The sequence below is a fragment of the Physella acuta genome, unplaced genomic scaffold (genome assembly GCF_028476545.2).
Source record: "Physella acuta isolate Inbredline_101_S28 unplaced genomic scaffold, ASM2847654v3 ptg000458l, whole genome shotgun sequence".
NCBI classification, from domain to species: Eukaryota; Metazoa; Mollusca; class Gastropoda; family Physidae; genus Physella; species Physella acuta.
Window position 1 is genome coordinate 432,356 of NW_026731977.1, and position 23,747 is coordinate 456,102.

General features: G+C 39.7%; 1 protein-coding gene across 1 annotated transcript in view; it reads right to left on the reverse strand.

The window, feature by feature from the left end:
- The window catches only part of LOC131943521 (uncharacterized), a 55,533-nt gene that overhangs the window by 28,807 nt on the left and 2,979 nt on the right, over positions 1–23,747 (reverse strand). The window contains exons 2-3 of the mRNA XM_059303695.1: positions 16,494–16,670; positions 14,342–14,512 (exon numbers count right to left, since the gene is read on the reverse strand). Coding sequence (XP_059159678.1) covers positions 14,342–14,512; positions 16,494–16,670 — 348 coding nt within the window. The remainder of the gene's footprint in view (positions 1–14,341; positions 14,513–16,493; positions 16,671–23,747) is intronic.

The window sequence follows — 23,747 nt, forward strand, 5'->3', positions numbered from 1 at the left end:
TACAGCTCCAAGCTAGGAAGTCTAGAACTACAGCTCCAAGCTAGGAAGTCTAGAACCACAGCTCCAAGCTATGAAGTCTAGAACCACAGCTCCAAGCTATGAAGTCTAGAACCACAGCTTCAAGCTATGTAGTCTAGAACTACAGCTCCAAGCTATGGAGAAGTAGAGCTTCAAGCTTTGGTGTCAAGACAATTTAGACCTACAGTTCCAAGCAATTTAGCCTTGATCTATAGCTTCGTCTTAAATATCTACAGTGTAGATCTACTTCTCTAGTCTTGGATAGGCTAGATTTGTCATCCTACCCATAATCTAAAGAAATACAATTTATTGTGTCATAAATGAATCCTAGTAATTAATTTCTACTTTAATTTGGGAGGGTCAACACTATTTGTTATGTCATGAACAAATTTCACCAAAACTGAACGTTAGTGAACGTATGTTTTGCCGCCAGGTGTTTGTAAACCACCGCTTGTATTCATCCAGCGTGCTGACCGGAGAGCCGTGTGTGGCCGTGGGTTGCTGACCAGTGGGTTGCTGACCAGTGGGTTGCTGACCAGTGGGTTGCTGACCAGTGGGTTGCTGACCAGTGGGTTGCTGACCAGAGAGTGTGGCCGTGGGTTGCTGACCAGTGGGTTGCTGACCAGTGGGTTGCTGACCAGTGGGTTGCTGACCAGTGGGTTGCTGACCAGTGGGTTGCTGACCAGTGGGTTGCTGACCAGTGGGTTGCTGACCAGTGGGTTGCTGACCAGAGGGTTGCTGACCAGTGGGTTGCTGACCAGTGGGTTGCTGACCAGTGGGTTGCTGACCAGTGGGTTGCTGACCAGTGGGTTGCTGACCAGAGGGTTGCTGACCAGTGGGTTGCTGACCAGTGGGTTGCTGACCAGAGGGTTGCTGACCAGAGAGTGTGGCCGTGGGTTGCTGACCAGTGGGTTGCTGACCAGTGGGTTGCTGACCAGTGGGTTGCTGACCAGTGGGTTGCTGACCAGTGGGTTGCTGACCAGAGGGTTGCTGACCAGTGGGTTGCTGACCAGTGGGTTGCTGACCAGTGGGTTGCTGACCAGTGGGTTGCTGACCAGTGGGTTGCTGACCAGAGGGTTGCTGACCAGTGGGTTGCTGACCAGTGGGTTGCTGACCAGAGAGCCGCGTGTGGCCGTGGGTTGCTGACCGGTGCCGTATTAGGACTCTCAGTTTGGGTTCATAAGCTCAGCTCTAGCCCGAGATTAGATCATTAGACTACAGGCAAATAGTTTTCCGCTAGTCACGCAAGTAAACAATCTCACAGTCCTAGGCAAGGCTTGGATAACTCGGTCAGCACTCGGTACATCGGAGAGGGATGGGATGGGGAGGTTCACCTTCAATACTATACTATGTATAAATATGTAAATATATATATATATATATATATATATATATATATATATATATATATATATATATATTTATATTTATATATATTTATATATATATATATACATATATAATTATATATATATATATATATATATATATATATGTTTTTATGTATTTACATATATACATATATATGTACATTCATGCACACAAAATACGTTAAGGTTTATGTATACATGTATATGTTTATCAATATATATGTATATACTAGCGTACCCGACCCCGCGCGTTGCCGCGGGGATAGAAGAAAGTTTGACGAAATGTATTAGGATTTCACCAACGCGTTATCAATTATAATTATATGTTCTTAGACGCGTGACCTTCTTTTCTAAAAATGAGTTATTTAAATGTAAACAATGCGTGTTCTTGGATCATAAATATCAGGACACGGGTTTACCTACACTACCGCATGAAAACCTTGAGTGTACATTAATCACTAACCCAAATAATATGGTGCAACACACTTCGGTGACCGCCTCTGTGTCAGAGACGTAGAGGGGCGCTCTAAAGCCCCCCCCCCCCGATTACTCCACTGCATTGGCGCGGCGTTCGACCCCTGACTCCTTAAAACTAACAGGCGCCATCGTGCCAAATAGTATCCTGTTAATAATGATGCAGATTTCGTCATTCGCTTAAGTGACACAAATGAACAGGATTTTACTGATGCAATATGCTAGCGTTACTAATGGTCTATTATTAGACGCTTGATCTGAATTTCTGACTGAATTGTCTAACAATAGATGCTTATTGCATCATTCGCAAAGTGACGAAACTCTACAGTAGGCTCCTCATATTAAAAATTTATTTTTTCATCTTTCTCAAGGTGACGAAACTGTACAGAAGGATTTCCTCGCGTTACAAAGTTATTTTTAGAAGCCTGTTGTAGTTTTACCGCTGAATATAGTAGTACCCCTTACTCGCTATGCAGGACGCTCGATTAACGGATGCCAAGTGCCAACTAAATCGCTCTAAAACTCTGGGCGCCAAACCGTGTATTGACGAAAGTTGTACCCTATATGGCGCCGCCCGTAAGAAACTTTGGTTTTCTTTTTCGCAGAAATATTCTCGGGAGTATTCTCATCTACTCCCTAAAGTTTCATGGCACTCGGATGAACCGCATCCGAGTTTTATATTTTATATACCGTGTATAGAGAAAAAAAATCGCCCCCACCCCGGTGGTGCACCGCCCTTGCAATATTAAAAAAAAATATTTTTTTTGCAGAACCCTACGATTGAGTGATCTAATCATCTCCCCAAAGTTTCATGGTACACGGATGAACGGTGTGAAAACGAAATTTTATATACCGTATATAGAGAAAAATCGCACCCTCCCGTGGCGCCGCCCTTGCGAAATTAAAAATTATTTTTTTACATAACCCTTTCCTAGAGGGTTATAACGAACTCCCCAAAGTTTCATGCCTATCGGATAAACGGTGTCACTGCAATTCACTTTTATTTTTTTATATACCGTAAAAAGAGAGAAATTGGACCCTCCCCTGGCGCCGCCCTTGCGAAATTAAAAATTATTCTTTTACAGAAACCTTCCCTGAATTGTTCTAATCATCTCCCTCAAAGTCTCATGGCTATCGGATAACGGTGTCATACCAAAATCGACTTTTATTTTTATATACCGTATATAGAGAAAAATCGCACCCTGCCGTGGCGCCGCCCTTGCAAAATTAAAAATGATTTTTACAGAACCCTTTCCTAGAGTTTTATAATGAACTCCCCAAAGTTTCATGGCGATCGTGTGAACGGTGTCACCTCAATTCACTTTTATTATTTTTATATACCGCATAAAGAGAAAAAACAAATCGCGCCCTGCCGGGGCGCCACCCCTGCAAATTTGAAAATGTTTTTAGCGCAGAAATCTCCCCAGTAATATTCTCTACATGTTCCCAAAGTTTCATGGCGATCGTGTGAACGGTGTCACCGCAATTCACTTTTTTTATATAACGTATATAGAGAAAAATCGCACCCTACTGTGGCGCCGCCCTTGCGAAATTAGATATGATTTTTTACAGAACCCTGCCCCAGAGTGTCCTAATCAACACCCCCAAAGTTTCATGCCTATAGGACGAATGGTGTCACTGCAATTCACTTTTATTATTTTTATATACCGTATATAGAGAAAAATCGGACCCTCCCGTGGCGCCGCCCTTGCGAAATTAAAAATTATTTTTTTACAGTACCCTTCCCTAGAGTGGTATAATGAACTCCCCAAAGTCTCATGGCTATAGGATGAACGATGCCAAACCAAAATCGACTTTTATTTTTATATACCGTATATAGAAAAAAACAAATCGCGCCCTGTAGGGGCGCCACCCCTGCGAATTTGAAATATTTTTTTTCGCAGAAACCTCCCCAGGAATATTCTCAACAACTTCCCAAAGTTTCACGGCGATGTGATGAGAGGTGTAGTAATGCATAAAGGACACACAGACACACAGACACACACACACACACAGACATACATTGCTTTATATATATATATATATATATATATATATATATATATATATATATATATATATATATATATATATATATATATATATATAATGTACCGGCCAAGGGTGTAAAGAAAATATCTATTTTGTTGATTATTTCATTTGACAATAGAAATTCCATCGTCCAGTTTTCATCTGTCATTAGCCATGTCAATAGATTCTAAAGATAACAATTAAAAGAAGAAGACAATTCCATTACGTGCCGGCCAACACAATCAAACGTGTTACAATGTCCAGGGACGGTGCCAACTGATGAGGAGACGAATGTATCTCTCTCACATTTTCCCACATCTCCCACACATTTCCCCCACATTTCCCTCACGTTTTAAACGTGTTTAATCAATGTTAACCCTTTCCGTTCCGACACAAAGAAAGGCAGACACACAAAAACTAACACAACGGCGTATCATGATCAAACAATATTTTCCTAACGAAGCCCATATTTGGTGGCTATCCTATCCGCCCCCCCCCCCCCGCCCCACCCCCTACACAAACATCAAAGAATAATTTGACCACAAAAGAACAGATGCTAACAGTTTTATAAAATTTCCTGAATTTTTGTGTGTCCTAATTTCGGCTTCAGATTATCAACAACAAATTTCTCTCATATTTTTGTCTCTAGGACATCGTGCTGTAATAATTCTTTGAAAATATTTCTTAATTAACTTATGCTTTTATCTGGTAACATGTTTTTTAGGGTGGGAGGGGGGATTGGGGAGATGTTTGAACACAACCTAAAAATGGTTGCGCATGCGCAGAAGTTATTGTTCCAGCTATGACACATCTAAAAGCGGGTACATAGCTTACATGTATTATTTCATTTCTCACAACAAGGTTACAGGAAAAGATCCAAAATTTTAACAAAACTAATGTATTTGCACCGGAACACAGAATTTTTTCAGCATTTGAATTGATTATGTTGTAAATTTACTATATTTTTAAGCCCGATCATAAAATGTCACTTTCATACTTTTTTTTTAATTTTTCAACTTTTTGCTAAAAAAATTTCAAGTTTTTTTCAACATTTTACAAGTCTTAATGTATTTCCATTACAGCACTCATCAGGTTTCCTGTGATATTCTTTTTTTTTACTTTCTCGTATATTCGAAGTATAGAGAAAGTCTTGTTATCGTGCAAAAAAAAAAAAAATCGAAATTTTTACAAACCTCGACGTTTTACACCTCACTGATACGGAAAAACATAATTTAGCAATCTTGTCCGTATGTCTGTGTGTCTGTCTGTCTGTGTGTGTGTGTGTGTCCGTGTGTAAACACGATAACTTGAGTACCGTTACAGCTAGGTTGATGAAATTTCATATATAAGTATTTTATCAAAATCGTAGATCCGTATCAACTTTTGAGCGATTTCCGATAACCGGAAGTGGTACTTTTCCTACTTTGAATTTTTCAAAAGCCTGTAACTTGAGTACTATTTCAGATAGATTAATGAAATTTCACATGTTAGTAAAAGATCTAATTCTCTACCTTCTGTTAAATTTTGAGTAATTTCCGTTGACCGGAAGTAGTAATTTACGCTACTTCCGATTTCTCAAAAAACTAATGTAAATTTTTAAGGTACTAATAATATTGCGCACTATTATGCACTTTTTTATTTGGCGTTCGCTTGGTGTGGAATTCTTTTGTCTACGAGATTTTATTCTATTTTTAAAACTTTAAGTATTTAAAATGGATTAAAAATCATGTCTATAGCCCGAGTTCCCATCCCCTGTTATTTTATATAAAAATATTCGAGAAAGTTTAGGGCAGATCACTCCCGGTTTATTTAAATTCAAGACGAGACTTAAAGAAACTTTATTTCATATCTAACTGGGTCTATGCCATCAATACACAGAACACTGTGTTAATAGAACAATCAATATATAGCTTGTTCGTATATTACGTTACTTCTGGAATAAGAAAAAAAACAAAAATAAAAACAAAATTAATCAGATATTGATGGCAGCAGAAAATAATATCGAACTCTATAGAGAAAAATAAAATAAATTAGTTCAGGTTGAAATTCTCTGAATTCAATTAACGAGTAAAAAAAAACATTTGCATATCTAGTATTTTTTTTAATTGAATGTAGTGTGGCTTTGAACTTAATTAAATTTTCAAAATCAAATAGCAGCAGCAAATTGAGAAATGATAGGGAAGACAACATTAGGCTATAAGTGCAAGCCTTGCATCATGCATCGTATTAGGACATTTGAGGACTAGGACTGTAGGCCTAACATCATTGGGACATCTTAGGACTAGGACTGGAGGTCTAACATCATTAGGACATCTTAGGACTAGGACTGTAGGCCTAACATCATTAGGACATCTTAGGACTGTAGGCCTAACATTATTGGGACATCTTAGGACTAGGACTGTAGGCCTAACATCATTGGGACATCTTAGGACTAGGACTTTAGGGCTAACATCATTGGGACATCTTATGACTAGGACTGTAGGTCTAACATCATTGGGACATCTTAGGACTTAGACTGTAGGCCTAACATAACTAGGGCATCTAAGGACTAGGTCTAGTATCCACGAAAATGTAGAGTACATTTTACTAAGTTAGCATCCCAAATAATTCTCTATCAGTTCTATGTTCATGGTTGTATGACTAAGGTCAAAGACATCTACTGGTCACACATCCCCTTTAGTTTTTGTGTTTCGATCACCAACCCCTGTTTCACGTCTGTCTACACTATCGTCTCCTTCAGCTCCAACCCCATAGCTAACACTCTACCTACTTGACCACCAAGATCTCCCTTATGTCTAACCCTAACATTTTCACATCTGTTGTTTTAAAAAGTCAACCCCCGCCCCCCCCCCCCCCCCCCCCCCCCCCCCACTTCTCGTGCAGGAGACGAGAGCCAGGAATTGAGCAAGGAAAACAGAGGGCTGGGGGAGAGATTTTCAATTGCCCCGTGTCCCCTGGGTCTCTGTGTGCTCGACACAACAACGCCAGACAGGGTGGGGAAAACCCATTTGTAAGAAAGTGTGGACACGTTTAGAGAGAAATGGAATCATTCAGCGCGGGGGAAGCTTTGTTTGAAATAAATTCTGGCTTTTAAAATGCCGCACACTTAAATGGAGAGAATAAGGGAGTTAGTTTGTGGTGAATAAAAGAAAGGGAGAGAAGCGAGCTGGGGACAAGTCCTTGTTTAGAGTAAACTCCCTTGGATCTATGTCAACCGATTAATGTCGTGGCGTGGATCAAATGTCGGAGTAAACAGCGATCACGTTTACTGCGACAAAAATGGTTGCACGTTCTAATGTTATTGACAAGTGAACAGATGCATTAGAAACTTGGACAACTCGTGTGAGGGGAGGCAACTCTATCTTACTGCTTCAACAATGCGCCTATTGAACGCGCGATCGCGACCTACTTTGAACAAAATTAGGTTTCATTTTTAAAAACTGTAAGGAGTGTATTGGGTATTTGTTGTACCAGAAATTTGCGAAAAATTCAAACATTTTTTAAAATTGAAGCTTTATATTTATATCCCACATACAGTTCGCAAATGTTACATTGATAAATGCATTAAGTATAATAATTTACAATGATAAATTAATTAAGTCTAATGATTTGCATCGATGTTAAAATACAACTAAATGCTTTAGTAATGTAGAATTTTACTGCAATCTTGTAAATGCTAAACGTGACATTATTGAACGAATACTGTATTTTTCAAAAAAAAAAAAAACTATTATACTACTTGGCTGCGATTAAAATCATATGATCACGATTACTATTGGATTAATTTCATCTCTATTTATTTAAACTCGTGTGTATTTCCATTTCCTTGTGTGTGTTATTTTTTTTTATTCACATTTTATACATTGTAAGTACTTTTTTTTCTGTTTTATTTCTTGTGTGTGTTGCCTGGCCCCGGATGGGCCTCACGCACAACTATGTCGGAAAAATACATCAAACGGCTATTCCTGCCTAAGTTTGGCATGGCAGGACATGCACCAAAAACTCTAGAGATTTTCATAGAAGAGGGTTTTTCTTTAGCTACACTCACAGCTGACGAACTAAAAAGAGAGCTATGTATGTTATGTAGCCTATCACCAGCTGAATTTGAAGGTCTGTATAACTATGGGACACTGCGTAAATGGTATGTCACCATTAGATCAAAGGAACTATATGAGAAAATGCACCTAAAAGAATTTCACAGAGATTTGCCACCTGGGGTAACATCCAGATACAGAGTGCAGAGAATATCAATAACCCACGCCGATAAATCTGGGCAAAGGGGCATGCTGAAATGGCTGCCTTCCAAGACAAGCGACGATGATATAATGGCGATTCTGAAATCTATAAGCAGTCAGGACTCAACACCAACATTTAAGAAAATAGACCAATCAAATGTGGTCCAATTCACCATCTCTCTGGAGAAAGAAGATGTGGAGAGTGTGCCACACTATATTATACTTACAAATGAGGCCAACAAGGAGAGCAGAGTCCTTATAATCATCAATGGGAGGAGGGTGCAATGTTGCCACTGCAACACAGACAGACACCTGCCTAAAATGTGTGAGCATTTGAGGACTCGCGCTCTTGACGGCGTCCAGCTAGTAGATGGACAGTACAGGGCAATTGAGCCTTGGGATGCAAATGATAAAGAAGAAGTTAGGGAGCATCTAAGTAACAATAGAAATTTCTTAAAGCATTGGGACAGTTATGATGTTGACGGAGAAAGACAAAATGAAATGCTTAGAGAAGCAAGGCATAGAGAGGTAGAAGATGCCTTTGGAGTAGATGGCCAAACTGAAGCACATCATACTACTGCAGCATCACAGCAAGTTAACGAAAGCGTAACAGAAACCACCATAGAGGCCGAAGCCATGGAGACAATAGCGATCAGAAATCACATAGTAACAGGGTCTCAAAAAGATGGGAATCAAGAAAATTTGGAGGCTGTCGACGAAACAATAAATGATATTCTTCAAGATAACACTAGTTCAGAAAACATAACGAAACCGCTAAAGAAAATTAAAAGCTCACAAAGTATATCAGCAACAAAGGTATCAGGTCAACTGTCATATAGTCAAGCAATCAGTTCAAGTAAAAATCAATTACCTACAGTAAAGCCACCTCAAAGGGTCGTGACCAGGGCCCAACGGGATAGCAAACCAGCGGCTGGAAAGTTTGGCGTTAAAAGACCACCACCATCCAGCCCTCCAGAAACAGATGTTCGAAAGAAAACCCCAAATAATTCATGCTAACTCTGGCAACATTGAACATCAGGGGGGGCTAGGGACAAACACATTATATAAACAACATAATAAATAAACACAATATTGACATCCTACTTTTACAGGAAACTAACATTTGAACTACAGAAGAAGCAAATAAACTAGATTCTAGATGCATAATTAATATCGACAGTCTCAAGCTAAACATCACTCGATCAGCCCTCAAGTAAATTAAAATTTTAGAACAGTCTTCTGTTTCCCAGGTTTTTAAAAGTGCACAACCTGAATAGTAGAAAGAGATACACACCTCACCCCCCCCCCCTCTCACACACACACACACTTCCCCCCACTCAACCGGACTGGAGGATTTTTCAAGGTAGCGTGACCTCTTTGCCAAGGGTCAATTTTATGTCATGGAAAGTTTTGGAATGATAGATCAGTATGTGTACTGCAGAGACACTTCTCCCAAGGTCGTTTCTATTTCTGTCCATGGGCGGCTACAATGTGAACTTTTGACTCCTCAACTAAGGACAAAGCACAGTAAACTAAGCAGTCAAGAGAAACCTAGTTTGCACACCTTATTTTAGTCTAGTTCTTATGCCATTTTATTTTCTCCATTTGATTATTATATATGCAATTGATGTTCATGTCTTTGATGCTGTGTAAAATCTATCAAATAAATAATTATTACTGATTTAAATGTTTAAAACAATTGAATTAATAAAACAATAAAAAAAATAAAAAGGAAAAAAAAAACTAATTGAGGACTGTATAGATATAGATGTTTGAAAGGGAAGAGTGTTTGCTTTTACGTGTCTCATTGTAATAACATAACTTTTCCGATTGCTTAAAATTTGTATCATTTTAATTCTCTGTAATCCCAAATTCATTTCAGCTCTACTTTGAAAAAAAAAAAATTCCCCTTTCCCCCCCTCGTCCCCTCAGCCCACCACGCCGAGAAAAAAAAATCCCTTGAATCATCATTTAATTACACATTTGCATTTTCAGTTTCAGGTTGGTTTTTAATTTTTAATTTTTCTTTATATTTAGACGTTTTGTATTACATCTATGTATATGTAAACCATCTTAAATGAATGAAAGCAGGCTACAAGTAAGAAAGAAATATTACTATTGTAATATATTGTAATATATTGTATTACTATTTCGTTTTCATTTGATGTTCGAAATTATGTAAGAATTTGATGTTGATGTACCTGTTTTAAATTGCAAATAAAAGTATTTAAAAAAAAAAAAAAAAAAAAAAAAAAAAAAAAAAAAAAAAAGAGTCTAATGAAAACTATTATAAACAAACATGGCTTCCAAACAAAAAAAGAGTGATCCTTTATCCAGATATTTTAAGACTTAGATGAGTGTGATTTAAGTAGCAGCGATGATGACGAATCTAAAGTAGAATCTACAAAATCAACTAATAATAAGTCACAAAAAGCGGATAGATCTACATCGAATGTAAATAATTCCAACAGTAGTGCAGACAAGACATCTCTCAACAACAAAAGTAAAAGAAATTCTGGAAGTGGAAATGAACCTGATTTGAAATCTGAAGAAAAAAAGAATACTAACGTGATGAAAACTATACTTCCTTCTGCTCATGACTGCCTTGCATCAAAAAATACACCTGGTTTCTTAAAAGTGTTAGATAGTAAAGAGTTGAATTGGGATAAACTAGAAAAACGCCTAGACAACGACAATGCTTATCAGCAAATAACAGATTTCAAGACAAATGCTGTTCCACCACCTTCATCATATGAACCAGTCACTGATCCAGGTATTAAAATTGTTGACAATGAAGGAAGGAAACGCAAAAAATTAGGTGATGACCTGGAAGATCAAATGACTTCAACAAAAGCGTATAAGGTGCATAAAGAAGAGGATCAAGATTCAAGTTAACAATTGACATTTTAAACTATACATATATTCATCTTAATATAAATTACATTTTTAAATATGTGCTTTTAAACAAAAATAAAATCTGTAAATAAAAAAAAATAAAAAAATAAAAAAAAGTCTAATGATTTACATCGATAAATGCATTAATTATAATGATTTACATTGATAAATGAAATCAGTAAGTGGGAAAATTGTCCACACGACACTATACACCTATAGCTTACCCCGCCTTTTAACTAAGTCCCCCACAACAGAGAAACATGTAGGCTATTAGTAGGCTATTACTGTATCTAGACTTGAATGTGATCGTTGTTTTTTTTTAATACCAGACAGAGCGTAGATTTCTATCTTAATTGTTCATTGCAAAAAAAAAACTATTACATTAATTTCACACGATAATCAATCTAGGCCTATATCTCATCGAACAATTTTTTACCAATCACATTGGGTGGAGGGGTGGGTGTGTGTGTGGGGGGGTGGGGGGTCTGGAAACTGGAGACGTGTTGGCTAATCAGATATCTGCTGTACACTGGAATACGAGCTAATTTTTAATCACATCAGCCAACTATCAGCCTTAGAATCGGCGTTAAAAGCAGGAGTTATTTTAAAATCATTAGCTAATAAATCCCTACAGATGTGGGGTTTATTTTTGTGTTCTGTATTTGAAAGTGTGAACATTGTTTTCTATATCTAAGTTTAGCACAGTGTCCAATTTTCAAGCTAACTTTTGATAGTAGCTATATCTAAGGGTGGTTTTAAATAGAATTTGCCGTTCTATCTTTTTGGGTATTGATTGGCTTTGGCTGTTTCTTTACGCTATTTTAAAATAGCATGTCTATTTGTTTTATTTTGTAATGGTTCTAATTGGCACGGCTATTTTTAAATATGGTGATGGTTTTAAATAACAAGCCTAATGCCTGAACGTGACATTTAAAATATCATATTATCGTTATATCGTCAAATTAATTAACCTGTTTTCTCCATCTCCCCACCCACAGAAAAAGCCAGTTATTGTTATTGTTATTAATTATTATTATTATTAATTATTATTATTATTATTATTATTATTATCATTATTATTATTATTATTATTATTATTATTATTATTAGTATAAATATAGTAATAATAACAATAATAATAATAATAATAATAATAATTCAAAACAGAAAAGCAAAGTTTAATTCATTTATTTATTTTTTTAAATTCGTATCAAAATATTCAAAGTTGATTGTTGCCAAATAAATAAGTTATAGCGCCCAGCTTAAATGTAATAAAAGTTGTTTTTTTTTAAGTTATAGATATTTTTTTTTAAATATGCCCGACTCGAAAATAAATTATACGGGAAGAATTCTGGATGTAAAAAAAATGTAATGTGTGTATAATGGAAAAATGTAGCGGTAACATTTGGATGGTCGTGAAATCAGGCGTGAGAAGATAATTCACATCAACCCGTGTGTGTGACGTCCGGGTGATCTCCCCTCCCCATGTTTTTTTTCCCCCAATCATTCACACTAGCGCACCATACAACAAGGGAAGGCCGCGCCACGCAAGCTGGTCCAATCTACGGCCATTGTTGGCGGATAAAACTGCACTTTTATCTGTCAGATATGGCTTGATGCTTTTCTAATGTTTCTCAAAGATGATTTTTTTTTATAGTTGTATTTTCAAAAATATCATATACGTACATGTGTATAAACAAATAGAGTTTAAATATTTTTAAAAAGTTTTTCTTAACTCAGCTTCGCGTTTGTTTGTTTGTTTGGTTGTTTGGATGTTTGTTGTTAAAATTGACATCGAAAATTAGCCCACTTCTGATTGCTCTAGAGACCTGAAATTTGGCATGCATGCTACTTTCGCCTAACAATTTCAGATGCAATCATAAAAACTAGCAATTAGTGACCGTAATTAGCTTAATTTAATTACGCCCCAAGGACCATAAAATTGAGGACATGATTTCTAAAGATACCGACAAGACTGGAGGCCTATTGACACAGTTACTTCGGCCCCAATCGATGTGAGCGCGCTGGCCGTGATCGTATAGTGGTTAGTACTTCGCGTTGTGGCCGCGACAACCCAGGTTCGAATCCTGGTCGCTCAAGATTTTTAGTCCGTGTATTTATAAACACTTTTTTAAAAACCACGTTTTTCATGTGTAGCAACGGACTAAAAAGGAGAAAATAAAATACTTAAAAAAAACTTTTTAAAAAACCACGTTTTTTATGTGTAGCAACGGACTAAAAAGGAGAACGGACACGGTAACACATTGTTAACGGTGACACGGTTGGTACGCTGGGCATGCTAAAATACACATAAACACGTTTTTCCTTAACTCAGCTTCGCGTTTATTTGTTTGTTTATGGGAGATTTGATCACGTGATTCGTGAGTAGATCTCCACGCCAGCAACGTAAATTACACCCTTTCTCTGTTTAAAGCGTATCGGTCGCTCAAGATTTTTTTAGTCCGTGTATTTAAAAACACTTAGTCAAGTCATACTTAATCAAGTCATTAGATAAAGTAGAAAATAAACTATATAAAAAACTTTTTAAAAACCACGTTTTTCATGTGTAGCAACGGACTAAAAAGGAGAAAATAAAATACTTAAAAAAAACTTTTTAAAAAAACACGTTTTTCTTGTGGACTAAAAAGTAGAAAATAACTATTTACATACATTTGATGACAAAAAACGTGGGTACGTTCACCAAATTTCCCGACCCATCTGCCCGACCCACGTTTTTTGTCATCAAATGTATGTAAATAGTTATTTTCTACTTTTTAGTCCACAAGAAAAACGTGGTTTTTTTAAAAGTTTTTTTTAAGTATTTTATTATAACGCTGTTTGTGTTGTGTACTCAGTAGACCACTAATATAAAAAAACAATTATTTCACGTTGTTATTAGAAAAGTATGTTTGTAAAAAAATTTAAAGGGAGGAGGGCTGGGAGGTGGGGGTATGTTGTCACAACTAGGCTTTAAAATTTTGATTTTCTGAACATTTTTATATGAGAAACTACGTGAAATGGAACTGTTGTGTAATAATGGTAGAAGCTATAGCCAACATTTGTATAAACTTGATACTTTGGTATATTTATAACACAGTGGTGAATAAATCTCGAAGAATATACAAAACGTAGTAAAGCAGTCTGATTCTGAAGAGCATATTATACATACATACAAACACACACACACACACACATATATATATATATATATATATATATATATATATATATATATATATATATATATATATATATATATATATATGTGTGTGTGTGTGTACAGATGGACATAGAGAGGAAAAAATGAATGTCCCCTACCTTGTCCGTGGTGACGATGTACTCTGGCCCCCATGTTATGACTGGCATATCCAATGTGGACAGCAGGTTGGACACGTACTGGCCACTGGCTGGACTTCTGGAGTGGAAGTACGGGTTGACCAGGTGGAAGACGGTTGTCGTGTTAGAGTTGAGGATATCCTCACAGAACGCCTGGGGTACAAGGAGGAAAGATTTCAGGTAACTTAAGCTAGGCTAGAAGGTGAAGGTGGAGGGGCGCAGTTGAAAGAATATCCTCACAGAATGCCTGGGGTACAACTGTAAACATAGATTTCAAACAGTTTAAGCAAGTCTAGAAAGTGAAGGACATAAATTTGAAGACTGACAAGATATTTCAGTTATCTTGCTGGTGGTGTGTGTGTGTGTGGGGGGGGGGTGTCTAGTGAAGTGTGAAGATTTACAAGATATTTCAGGTCTAGTTCTCTTGCTTATGGAGGCTGGTTGGGGGGGGGGTGTCCATTGAGATTGTCAAAGTAGCGTTTAGTATGAGACATTTCTCTAAAGATAAATGTCCAAGTTTACTGATTGTTGGATCTCGTACATTTTATTGACGCCCATCAAACCTCTTGTAGGCTGGAGTTGCTCTGGTTCTAGAGACGATCTTACTTTGGCTTAATCGTTAATAGCTTAATTTGTTCTGGCAATTTTAATTGGTACTTTAAGCACTTCTTGACATCAAATGTTGGTAGTTTAATAGCGTCATCTTAGCATTACGGTTTACGCTATGGTATCCGGGGGAAATACTATGTCGATTTCTTCAATTCAGCAAGATTTTTTTACACTTATTAAGCAAAAGAAATTCTTCATAGTTACAGTTATGTTCGCTCCTTACCCTTCTTTCAAATTCATTATCTATCTGCACAAAATCATACCTAAGCTCAAATAATTTTCACTATTCACTAAACAAATCATGGACACTATTTGCCTACTCTGTCCACTAAGTCCCTACTAACCAAATCATGAGCACCGTTTGCCTACTCTGTCCACTAAGTCCCTACTCATCGAATCATGGTCACCATTTCCTTACTCCCCCCCCCCCCCCCACCCAAAAAGTCAAAGCTTACCCTGAGGATCTCAGGTCTCTTGTTAGCAAGCAGGACCATCTTCCCACTACACTTACCCTTAAGATCTCCTTGGGCCTCTCGTTAGCTAGCAGGACCATCTTCCCACTACACTTACCCTACGGATCTCCTTGGGCCTCTCGTTAGCTAGCAGGACCATCTTCCCACCCAAAAGGTCAACACTTACCCTACGGATCTCCTTGGGCCTCTCGTTAGCTAGCAGGACCATCTTCCCACCCAAAAAGTCAACACTTACCCTAAGGATCTCCTTGGGCCTCTAGTTAGCTAGCAGGACCATCTTCCCACCCAAAAGGTCAACACTTACCCTACGGATCTCCTTGGGCCTCTCGTTAGCTAGCAGGACCATCTTCCCACCCAAAAGGTCAACACTTACCCTACGGATCTCCTTGGGCCTCTCGTTAGCTAGCAGGACCATCTTCCCACCCAAAAGGTCAACACTTACCCTACGGATCTCCTTGGGCCTCTCGTTAGCTAGCAGGACCATCTTCCCACCCAAAAAGTCAACACTTACCCTAAGGATCTCCTTGGGCCTCTAGTTAGCTAGCAGGACCATCTTCCCACTACACTTACCCTGAGAATCTCCTTGGGCCTCTCGTTAGCTAGCAGGACCATCTTCCCACCCAAAAAGTCAACACTTACCCTACGGATCTCCTTGGGCCTCTCGTTAGCTAACAGGGCCATCTTCCCACTACACTTACCCTACGGATCTCCTTGGGCCTCTCGTTAGCTAGCAGGACCATCTTCCCACTACACTTACCCTAAGGATCTCCTTGGGCCTCTCGTTAGCTAACAGGGCCATCTTCCCACTACACTTACCCTACGGATCTCCTTGGGCCTCTCGTTAGCTAGCAGGACCATCTTCCCACTACACTTACCCTAAGGATCTCCTTGGGCCTCTCGTTAGCTAACAGGGCCATCTTCCCACTACACTTACCCTACGGATCTCCTTGGGCCTCTCGTTAGCTAGCAGGACCATCTTCCCACTACACTTACCCTAAGGATCTCCTTGGGCCTCTCGTTAGCTAACAGGGCCATCTTCCCACTACACTTACCCTAAGGATCTCCTTGGGCCTCTCGTTAGCTAGCAGGACCATCTTCCCACTGGGCAGGAGGTAGCGGAGCATCTCTCGATACTGGGGCTGATTGGTCTCTGAGAAGATGGCGCTCCTGACGATCCTGTCGTAGTCTCGGTAGAAGTTGAGGTGTATGACCAGCCTCAGGGACACAGTCTGTGGGGGGAGAAGTGTGGTAGTTGAGGTGTGTGGGGGAGAAGTGTGGTAGTTGAGGTGTGGGGGGGACAAGTGTCATAGTTGAGGTGTGTGTGTGGGCAACAAGTGTGATAGTTGAGGTGTGTGATACACACGGGCTGTGGGGGGGGGGGGGCAAGTGTTATATTTGAGGTGTGCGGGGGACAAGTGTGGTAGTTGAGGTGTGTGACACACACTGGCTGTGGGGGACAAGTGTGATAGTTGAGGTGTGTGGGGAACAAGTGTGATAGTTGAGGTGTGTGGGGGACAAGTGTGATAGTTGAGGTGTGTGGGGAACAAGTGTGATAGTTGAGGTGTGTGGGGAACAAGTGTGGTAGTTGAGGTGTGTGGGGAACAAGTGTGACAGTTGAGGTGTGTGGGGGACAAGTGTGATAGTTAAGGTGTGTGGGGAACAAATTTGATAGTTGAGGTGTGTGGGGAACAAATTTGATAGTTGAGGTGTGTGGGGGACAAGTATGATAGTTGAGGTGTGTGGGGTCAAGTGTGATAGTTGAGGTGTGTGGGGAACAAGTGTGATAGTTGAGGTGTGTGGGGAACAAGTGTGATAGTTGAGGTGTGTGGGGAACAAGTGTGATAGTTGAGGTGTGTGGGGAACAAATTTGATAGTTGAGGTGTGTGGGGGACAAGTGTGATAGTTGAGGTGTGTGGGGAACAAGTCTGATAGTTGAGGTGTGTGGGGAACAAATTTGATAGTTGAGGTGTGTGGGGGACAAGTATGATAGTTGAGGTGTGTGGGGTCAAGTGTGATAGTTGAGGTGTGTGGGGTCAAGTGTGATAGTTGAGGTGTGTGGGGAACAAGTGTGATAGTTGAGGTGTGTGGGGAACAAATTTGATAGTTGAGGTGTGTGGGGAACAAGTGTGATAGTTGAGGTGTGTGGGGAACAAGTGTGATAGTTGAGGTGTGTGGGGAACAAATTTGATAGTTGAGGTGTGTGGGGGACAAGTGTGATAGTTGAGGTGTGTGGGGAACAAATTTGATAGTTGAGGTGTGTGGGGGACAAGTATGATAGTTGAGGTGTGTGGGGGAACAAGTGTGATGGTTGAGGTGTGTGGGGGACAAGTATGATAGTTGAGGTGTGTGGGGGACAAGTGTGATAGTTGAGGTGTGTGGGGGAACAAGTGTGATGGTTGAGGTGTGTGGGGGACAAGTGTGATAGTTGAGGTGTGTGGGGAACAAATTTGATAGTTGAGGTGTGTGGGGAACAAGTGTGATAGTTGAGGTGTGTGGGGAACAAATTTGATAGTTGAGGTGTGTGGGGGACAAGTGTGATAGTTGAGGTGTGTGGGGAACAAGTCTGATAGTTGAGGTGTGTGGGGAACAAATTTGATAGTTGAGGTGTGTGGGGGACAAGTATGATAGTTGAGGTGTGTGGGGTCAAGTGTGATAGTTGAGGTGTGTGGGGTCAAGTGTGATAGTTGAGGTGTTTTGGGGAACAAATTTGATAGTTGAGGTGTGTGGGGAACAAGTGTGATAGTTGAGGTGTGTGGGGAACAAGTGTGATAGTTGAGGTGTGTGGGGAACAAATTTGATAGTTGAGGTGTGTGGGGAACAAATTTGATAGTTGAGGTGTTTTGGGGACAAGTGTGATAGTTGAGGTGTGTGGGGAACAAGTGTGATAGTTGAGGTGTGTGGGGTACAAGTGTGGTAGTTGAGGTGTGTGGGGAACAAGTGTGATAGTTGAGGTGTGTGGGGGAACAAGTGTGATGGTTGAGGTGTGTGGGGAACAAGTGTGATAGTTGAGGTGTGTGGGGAACAAGTGTGATGGTTGAGGTGTGTGGGGGACAAGTGTGATAGTTGAGGTGTGTGGGGAACAAATTTGATAGTTGAGGTGTTTTGGGGACAAGTGTGATAGTTGAGGTGTGTGGGGAACAAGTGTGATAGTTGAGGTGTGTGGGGTACAAGTGTGGTAGTTGAGGTGTGTGGGGAACAAGTGTGATAGTTGAGGTGTGTGGGGGAACAAGTGTGATGGTTGAGGTGTGTGGGGAACAAGTGTGATGGTTGAGGTGTGTGGGGAACAAGTGTGATAGTTGAGGTGTGTGGGGAACAAGTGTGATGGTTGAGGTGTGTGGGGGACAAGTGTGATAGGATAGTTGAGGTGTGTGGGGGGACAAGTGTGATAGTTGAGGTGTGTGGGGGACAAGTGCGATAGTTGAGGTGTGTGGGGAACAAGTGTGATAGTTGAGGTGTGTGGGGAACAAGTGTGATAGTTGAGGTGTGTGGGGAACAAGTGTGATAGTTGAGGTGTGGGGGAACAAGTGTGATAGTTGAGGTGTGTGGGGAACAAGTGTGATAGTTGAGGTGTGTGGGGAACAAGTGTGATGGTTGAGGTGTGTGGGGAACAAGTGTGATAGTTGAGGTGTGGGGGAACAAGTGTGATAGTTGAAGTGTGTGGGGGAACAAGTGTGATAGTTGAGGTGTGTGCCACCCCCCAGTGGAACGGAATGTAAGAAAACAAAGCCCATACATGGTGAACCCCTGGTACACAGGAGGTTCGAGCTAGCACAAGGACGTGAGGTAGATGATAAGACAATTCGTTTAGACTGTCAGGACCCACGGGCAAGAGCAAGGTTACAGGGCTACATACTGGCTACATGTCACATAGACTACAGGTCAGACGGGCTACCTGTCACTGTCACACGGCTACCTGTCACTGTCATACTGCCACATGTCAAATGGGCTATATGTGACCGTCATACGAGCTACATGTAACCGTCATACGAACAACATGTGACCGTCATACGGTCTACAGTTGACCATCATACGAGCTACATGTGACCGTCATACGGGCTACATGTGACCGTAATACGGGCTACATGTGACCGTCATATGGGCTACATGTGACCGTCATACGGACTACATGTGACCGTCATATGGGCTACATGTGACCGTCATACGGGCTACATGTGACCGTCATACGGACTACATGTGACCGTCAAACGGGCTACATTAGACCGTCATAGGGGCTACATGTGACCGTCATATGGGCTACATGTGACCGTCATATGGGCTACATGTGACCGTCATATGGGCTACATGTGACCGTCATATGGGCTACAGTTGACCGTCATAAGGGCTACATGTGACCGTCATACAGGCTACATGTGACCGTCATACGGGCTACATGTGACCGTCATATGGGCTACATGTTACCGTCATATGGGCTACATCATTACATGTGACCGTCATATGGGCTACATGTGACCGTCATACGGGCTACATGTGTCCGTAATACGGGCTACATGTGACCGTCATATGGGCTACATGTGACCGTCATACAGGCTACATGTGACCGTCATACGGGCTACATGTGACCGTCATATGGGCTACAGTTGACCGTCATAAGGGCTACATGTGACCGTCATACAGGCTACATGTGACCGTCATACGGGCTACATGTGACCGTCATATGGGCTACATGTTACCGTCATATGGGCTACATCATTACATGTGACCGTCATATGGGCTACATGTCACGTCATACGGGCTACATGTGACCGTCATACGGGCTACATGATACACGGGCCACACTTTAAAATCACAAGGGCTACAAATATTCTGAAATAAACTTCTGAACATGGCAGTCGAAGAAATATTTTATCAGCCTCCGACAACGGGGTTTTCCCAGGAAGAAAAACCTCTCGCTTTATTTATTTATATTTTTTTTTATTTACATCATCTCAATTTTTTGGCCGAGCATTGATTTGCCCCTACAAATATCGGGGAACGGAAGTTGTAAATCACGACCTACACTAAGGAACGGATGCTGTAAATCACGATACAAACTTTAAGAACGAAAGTTGTAAACCATTGGGGGTAGGTACTTGTAAATCACAAGGTAAACAGTAGTTATTTTAAATTGTAAAACATGTTTTGTAGATTTTTCTGTTGAATACAAGCCCTGATCAGGCCTCTGTGAAAAAATCGTAAAGGACGATAACTTTTGTATTTTTTTTAAGCAGCATTGACACGGCATTGCACGGGTTTAGGAAATATATTACTATTTCAATTAAATGTATATATACTAATATGGAGGCATAACCCAACACCTAACTCTAACTGTAAACTTAACCCTAACCACAACCAACCACAACATAAACTAAAACAAAAACACAAACTCTAACAAAAAAATTCAAACACAAACGCAAATGTAAACAAAAACGAAACACAAAGAAACGCAAATACAAACATAAACGCGACCGCGAACAAAAACACAAGCGCAAACGTAAACGTAACGTAAAAGTAAACATTAACATAAACGCAAACACAAAAACAAATAGAAAAGCAAACACAAACGCAAACACAAATACAAATAGAAACGTAAATACAAACGCTAACGAAAACACAACAATAAAAAAAAAGTATTTATTTTTAATTATTTTTTGAAAGTCACATATGTACAAAGGGACGTAATTTGTATACTTTTTTTCAAACAAAATTAGAATTTTTGTAAAAGTAATACATTTTTTTTATTTTGTTCTTTGCATGTTATGTCGATCAAACTAATAAGTTGAAAAATGAAAATGTAGTTTAAAAATTATCAATATTCAGTTTTTAAATCATCAATTTTTATGTTATTTCAAAAATAAAAACTTTAAGAATATTACACTATGGCGATCAAGTCGAGTTTTTTTTTACTGAATGTATTTATTCCATAGGGACGACTTTTGTCACATTCCGAGACAGTATTAAGGAACTATTGTTATCGTGCAAAAAAAAAGTAAATGAAATTTAAATACTTTTCGCCGTTTTACATCTCCCCACTGTATCGTAAATGGAATACAAAGGATGCATTGTAATAGTGCACATATCTTAATCGAGTTTTTGACAAATTTTGACGTTTTTTAAAAAAACGGAGCCGGAAACCGACACCATTTAAGTTATGTTGACCACATTTTCGTATACAAGTATTAATATCAAATTTTTGGTTTTCTATCAGCTTTTGTTCGATTTCCGAGTAAGTGATACGTACTCTAGTTCCGGTCTCTATAAAGTTGATAACTTGAATACAATTAAATTTAGGTTGACGAAATTTCAAATATCAATACTAGATTATGTGTAAGTTCCGTTCAACTTTTGTACGGAAAAGATACGTTGCTCTATTTCCTTTGGAATATGATAGATTGAATACGTTTTTCAGTTAGGTAAACACTATTTCATGTATAAGATCTTTTACAGGATTAGTTTCAAAGGGTGAGAGTATTTCCGTTTTATAAAACACAGGTAACACATATTCCGCTTCAATTAGATAAACGAAATTTTATAAATGTGTATAAGATCTTATTATCTTGACTTGTCAAATTTTGAGTGATTTTCTGTGACCGGAAGTAGTACTTTATGGTATTTCCGATTTCCCCAAAAAAATATCACTTCTAAACTTCTATTCACACGCTAAAATATGTATCAAATATATACTAGAATATCACTCGTTAAAAAATATGTATCAAACGTGCATTATATTTCAGTTTTAAATTGAGTAGTAAAAATGTGTATAAGTAGGCCTACTTTCATACGATTATGTGCAATTGGCATTTTTAGCTTATCCAAAATGTGTACTAAACATGCATCAAAAGTGTACCAAAAGTGTATGAGAAATGTGAGTGATGTTGCGATCACATCTTCAAATTCATCCATCTCTGATAGATGAGTAGTGTGGACATAGTGAACATCCTACTGACCCCAGTAAGGTGAATTAGTGAGCTGACCCCAGTAAGGTGACTTAGTGAGCTGAACCCAGTAAGGTGACTTAGTGTGCTGACCCCAGTAAGGTGACTTAGTGTGCTGACCCCAGTAAGGTGACTTAGTGAGCTGACCCCAGTAAGGTGACTTAGTGAACATCATGCTGACCCCAGTAAGGTGACTTAGTGTGCTGACCCCAGTAAGGTGACTTAGTGTGCTGACCCCAGTAAGGTGACTTAGTGTGCTGACCCCAGTAAGGTGACTTAGTAAGCACCATGCTGACCCCAGTAAGGTGACTTAGTGAGATGACCCCAGTAAGGTGACTTAGTGAGCTGACCCCAGTAAGGTGACTTAGTGAACATCGTGCTGACCCCAGTAAGGTGACTTAGTGAGCTGAACCCAGTAAGGTGACTTAGTGAACATTATGCTGACCCCAGTAAGGTGACTTAGTGAACATTATGCTGACCCCAGTAAGGTGACTTAGTGAACATTATGCTGACCCCAGTAAGGTGACTTAGTGAACATTATGCTGACCCCAGTAAGGTGACTTAGTGAACATTATGCTGACCCCAGTAAGGTGACTTAGTGAGCTGACCCCAGTAAGGTGACTTAGTAAACAACTTGTTGACCCTAGTAAGGTGACTTAGTGAGCTGACCCCAGTAAGGTGACTTAGTGAGCTGACCCCAGTAAGATGACTTAGTGAGCTGACCCCATTAAGGTGACTTAGTGAGCTGACCCCAGTAAGGTGACTTAGTGAGCTGACCCCATTAAGGTGACACAAGTCAACTCTGATTCACCCTTAGCTATCGATTGTCTGGTAAAAGGTGACCTTTCTAGACTGTAGTCTCTTTCTCTCTTTCCCTCTCTTTCCCTCTCTCTCTCATTCTCTCTCTCTCTCTTTCTCCCTCTCTCTCCATCTCTCTCCCTCTCTCTCTCTCCCTCTCTCTCTCTCTTTCTCTATTTCTCTCTCTCTTTCTCTCTCTCTTTATCTCTTTCTCTCTTTCTCTACAAAATTGCCTTTAACACTAGATCTCAGTATGTTAGGTTTAAAACAAAACAAAGAACAGAAAATGTGTGTAGACGAAAAAAAGAAATTTAAACACATGGTCCCCAGACATTAAGTGTTACATTTAAAGAGGGGGGGGGGGGCAGGGTGAGTGAGTTGGGTGTGGGGGGGGGGGGAGCAGGGTGAGTGAGTTGGGTGTGTGGAGAAGGGGAAGAGTGGGCGGAAGACAAGAATTAAAATGCGAGTGCTGTGGTGTAGGCGTTCAAATGTTATACTGTTCTATAATATCAGAGCTTATATGACATTTGTTGTTCTCTATGATAGAGATAACATGTCATTAGGCGATTCTCTATG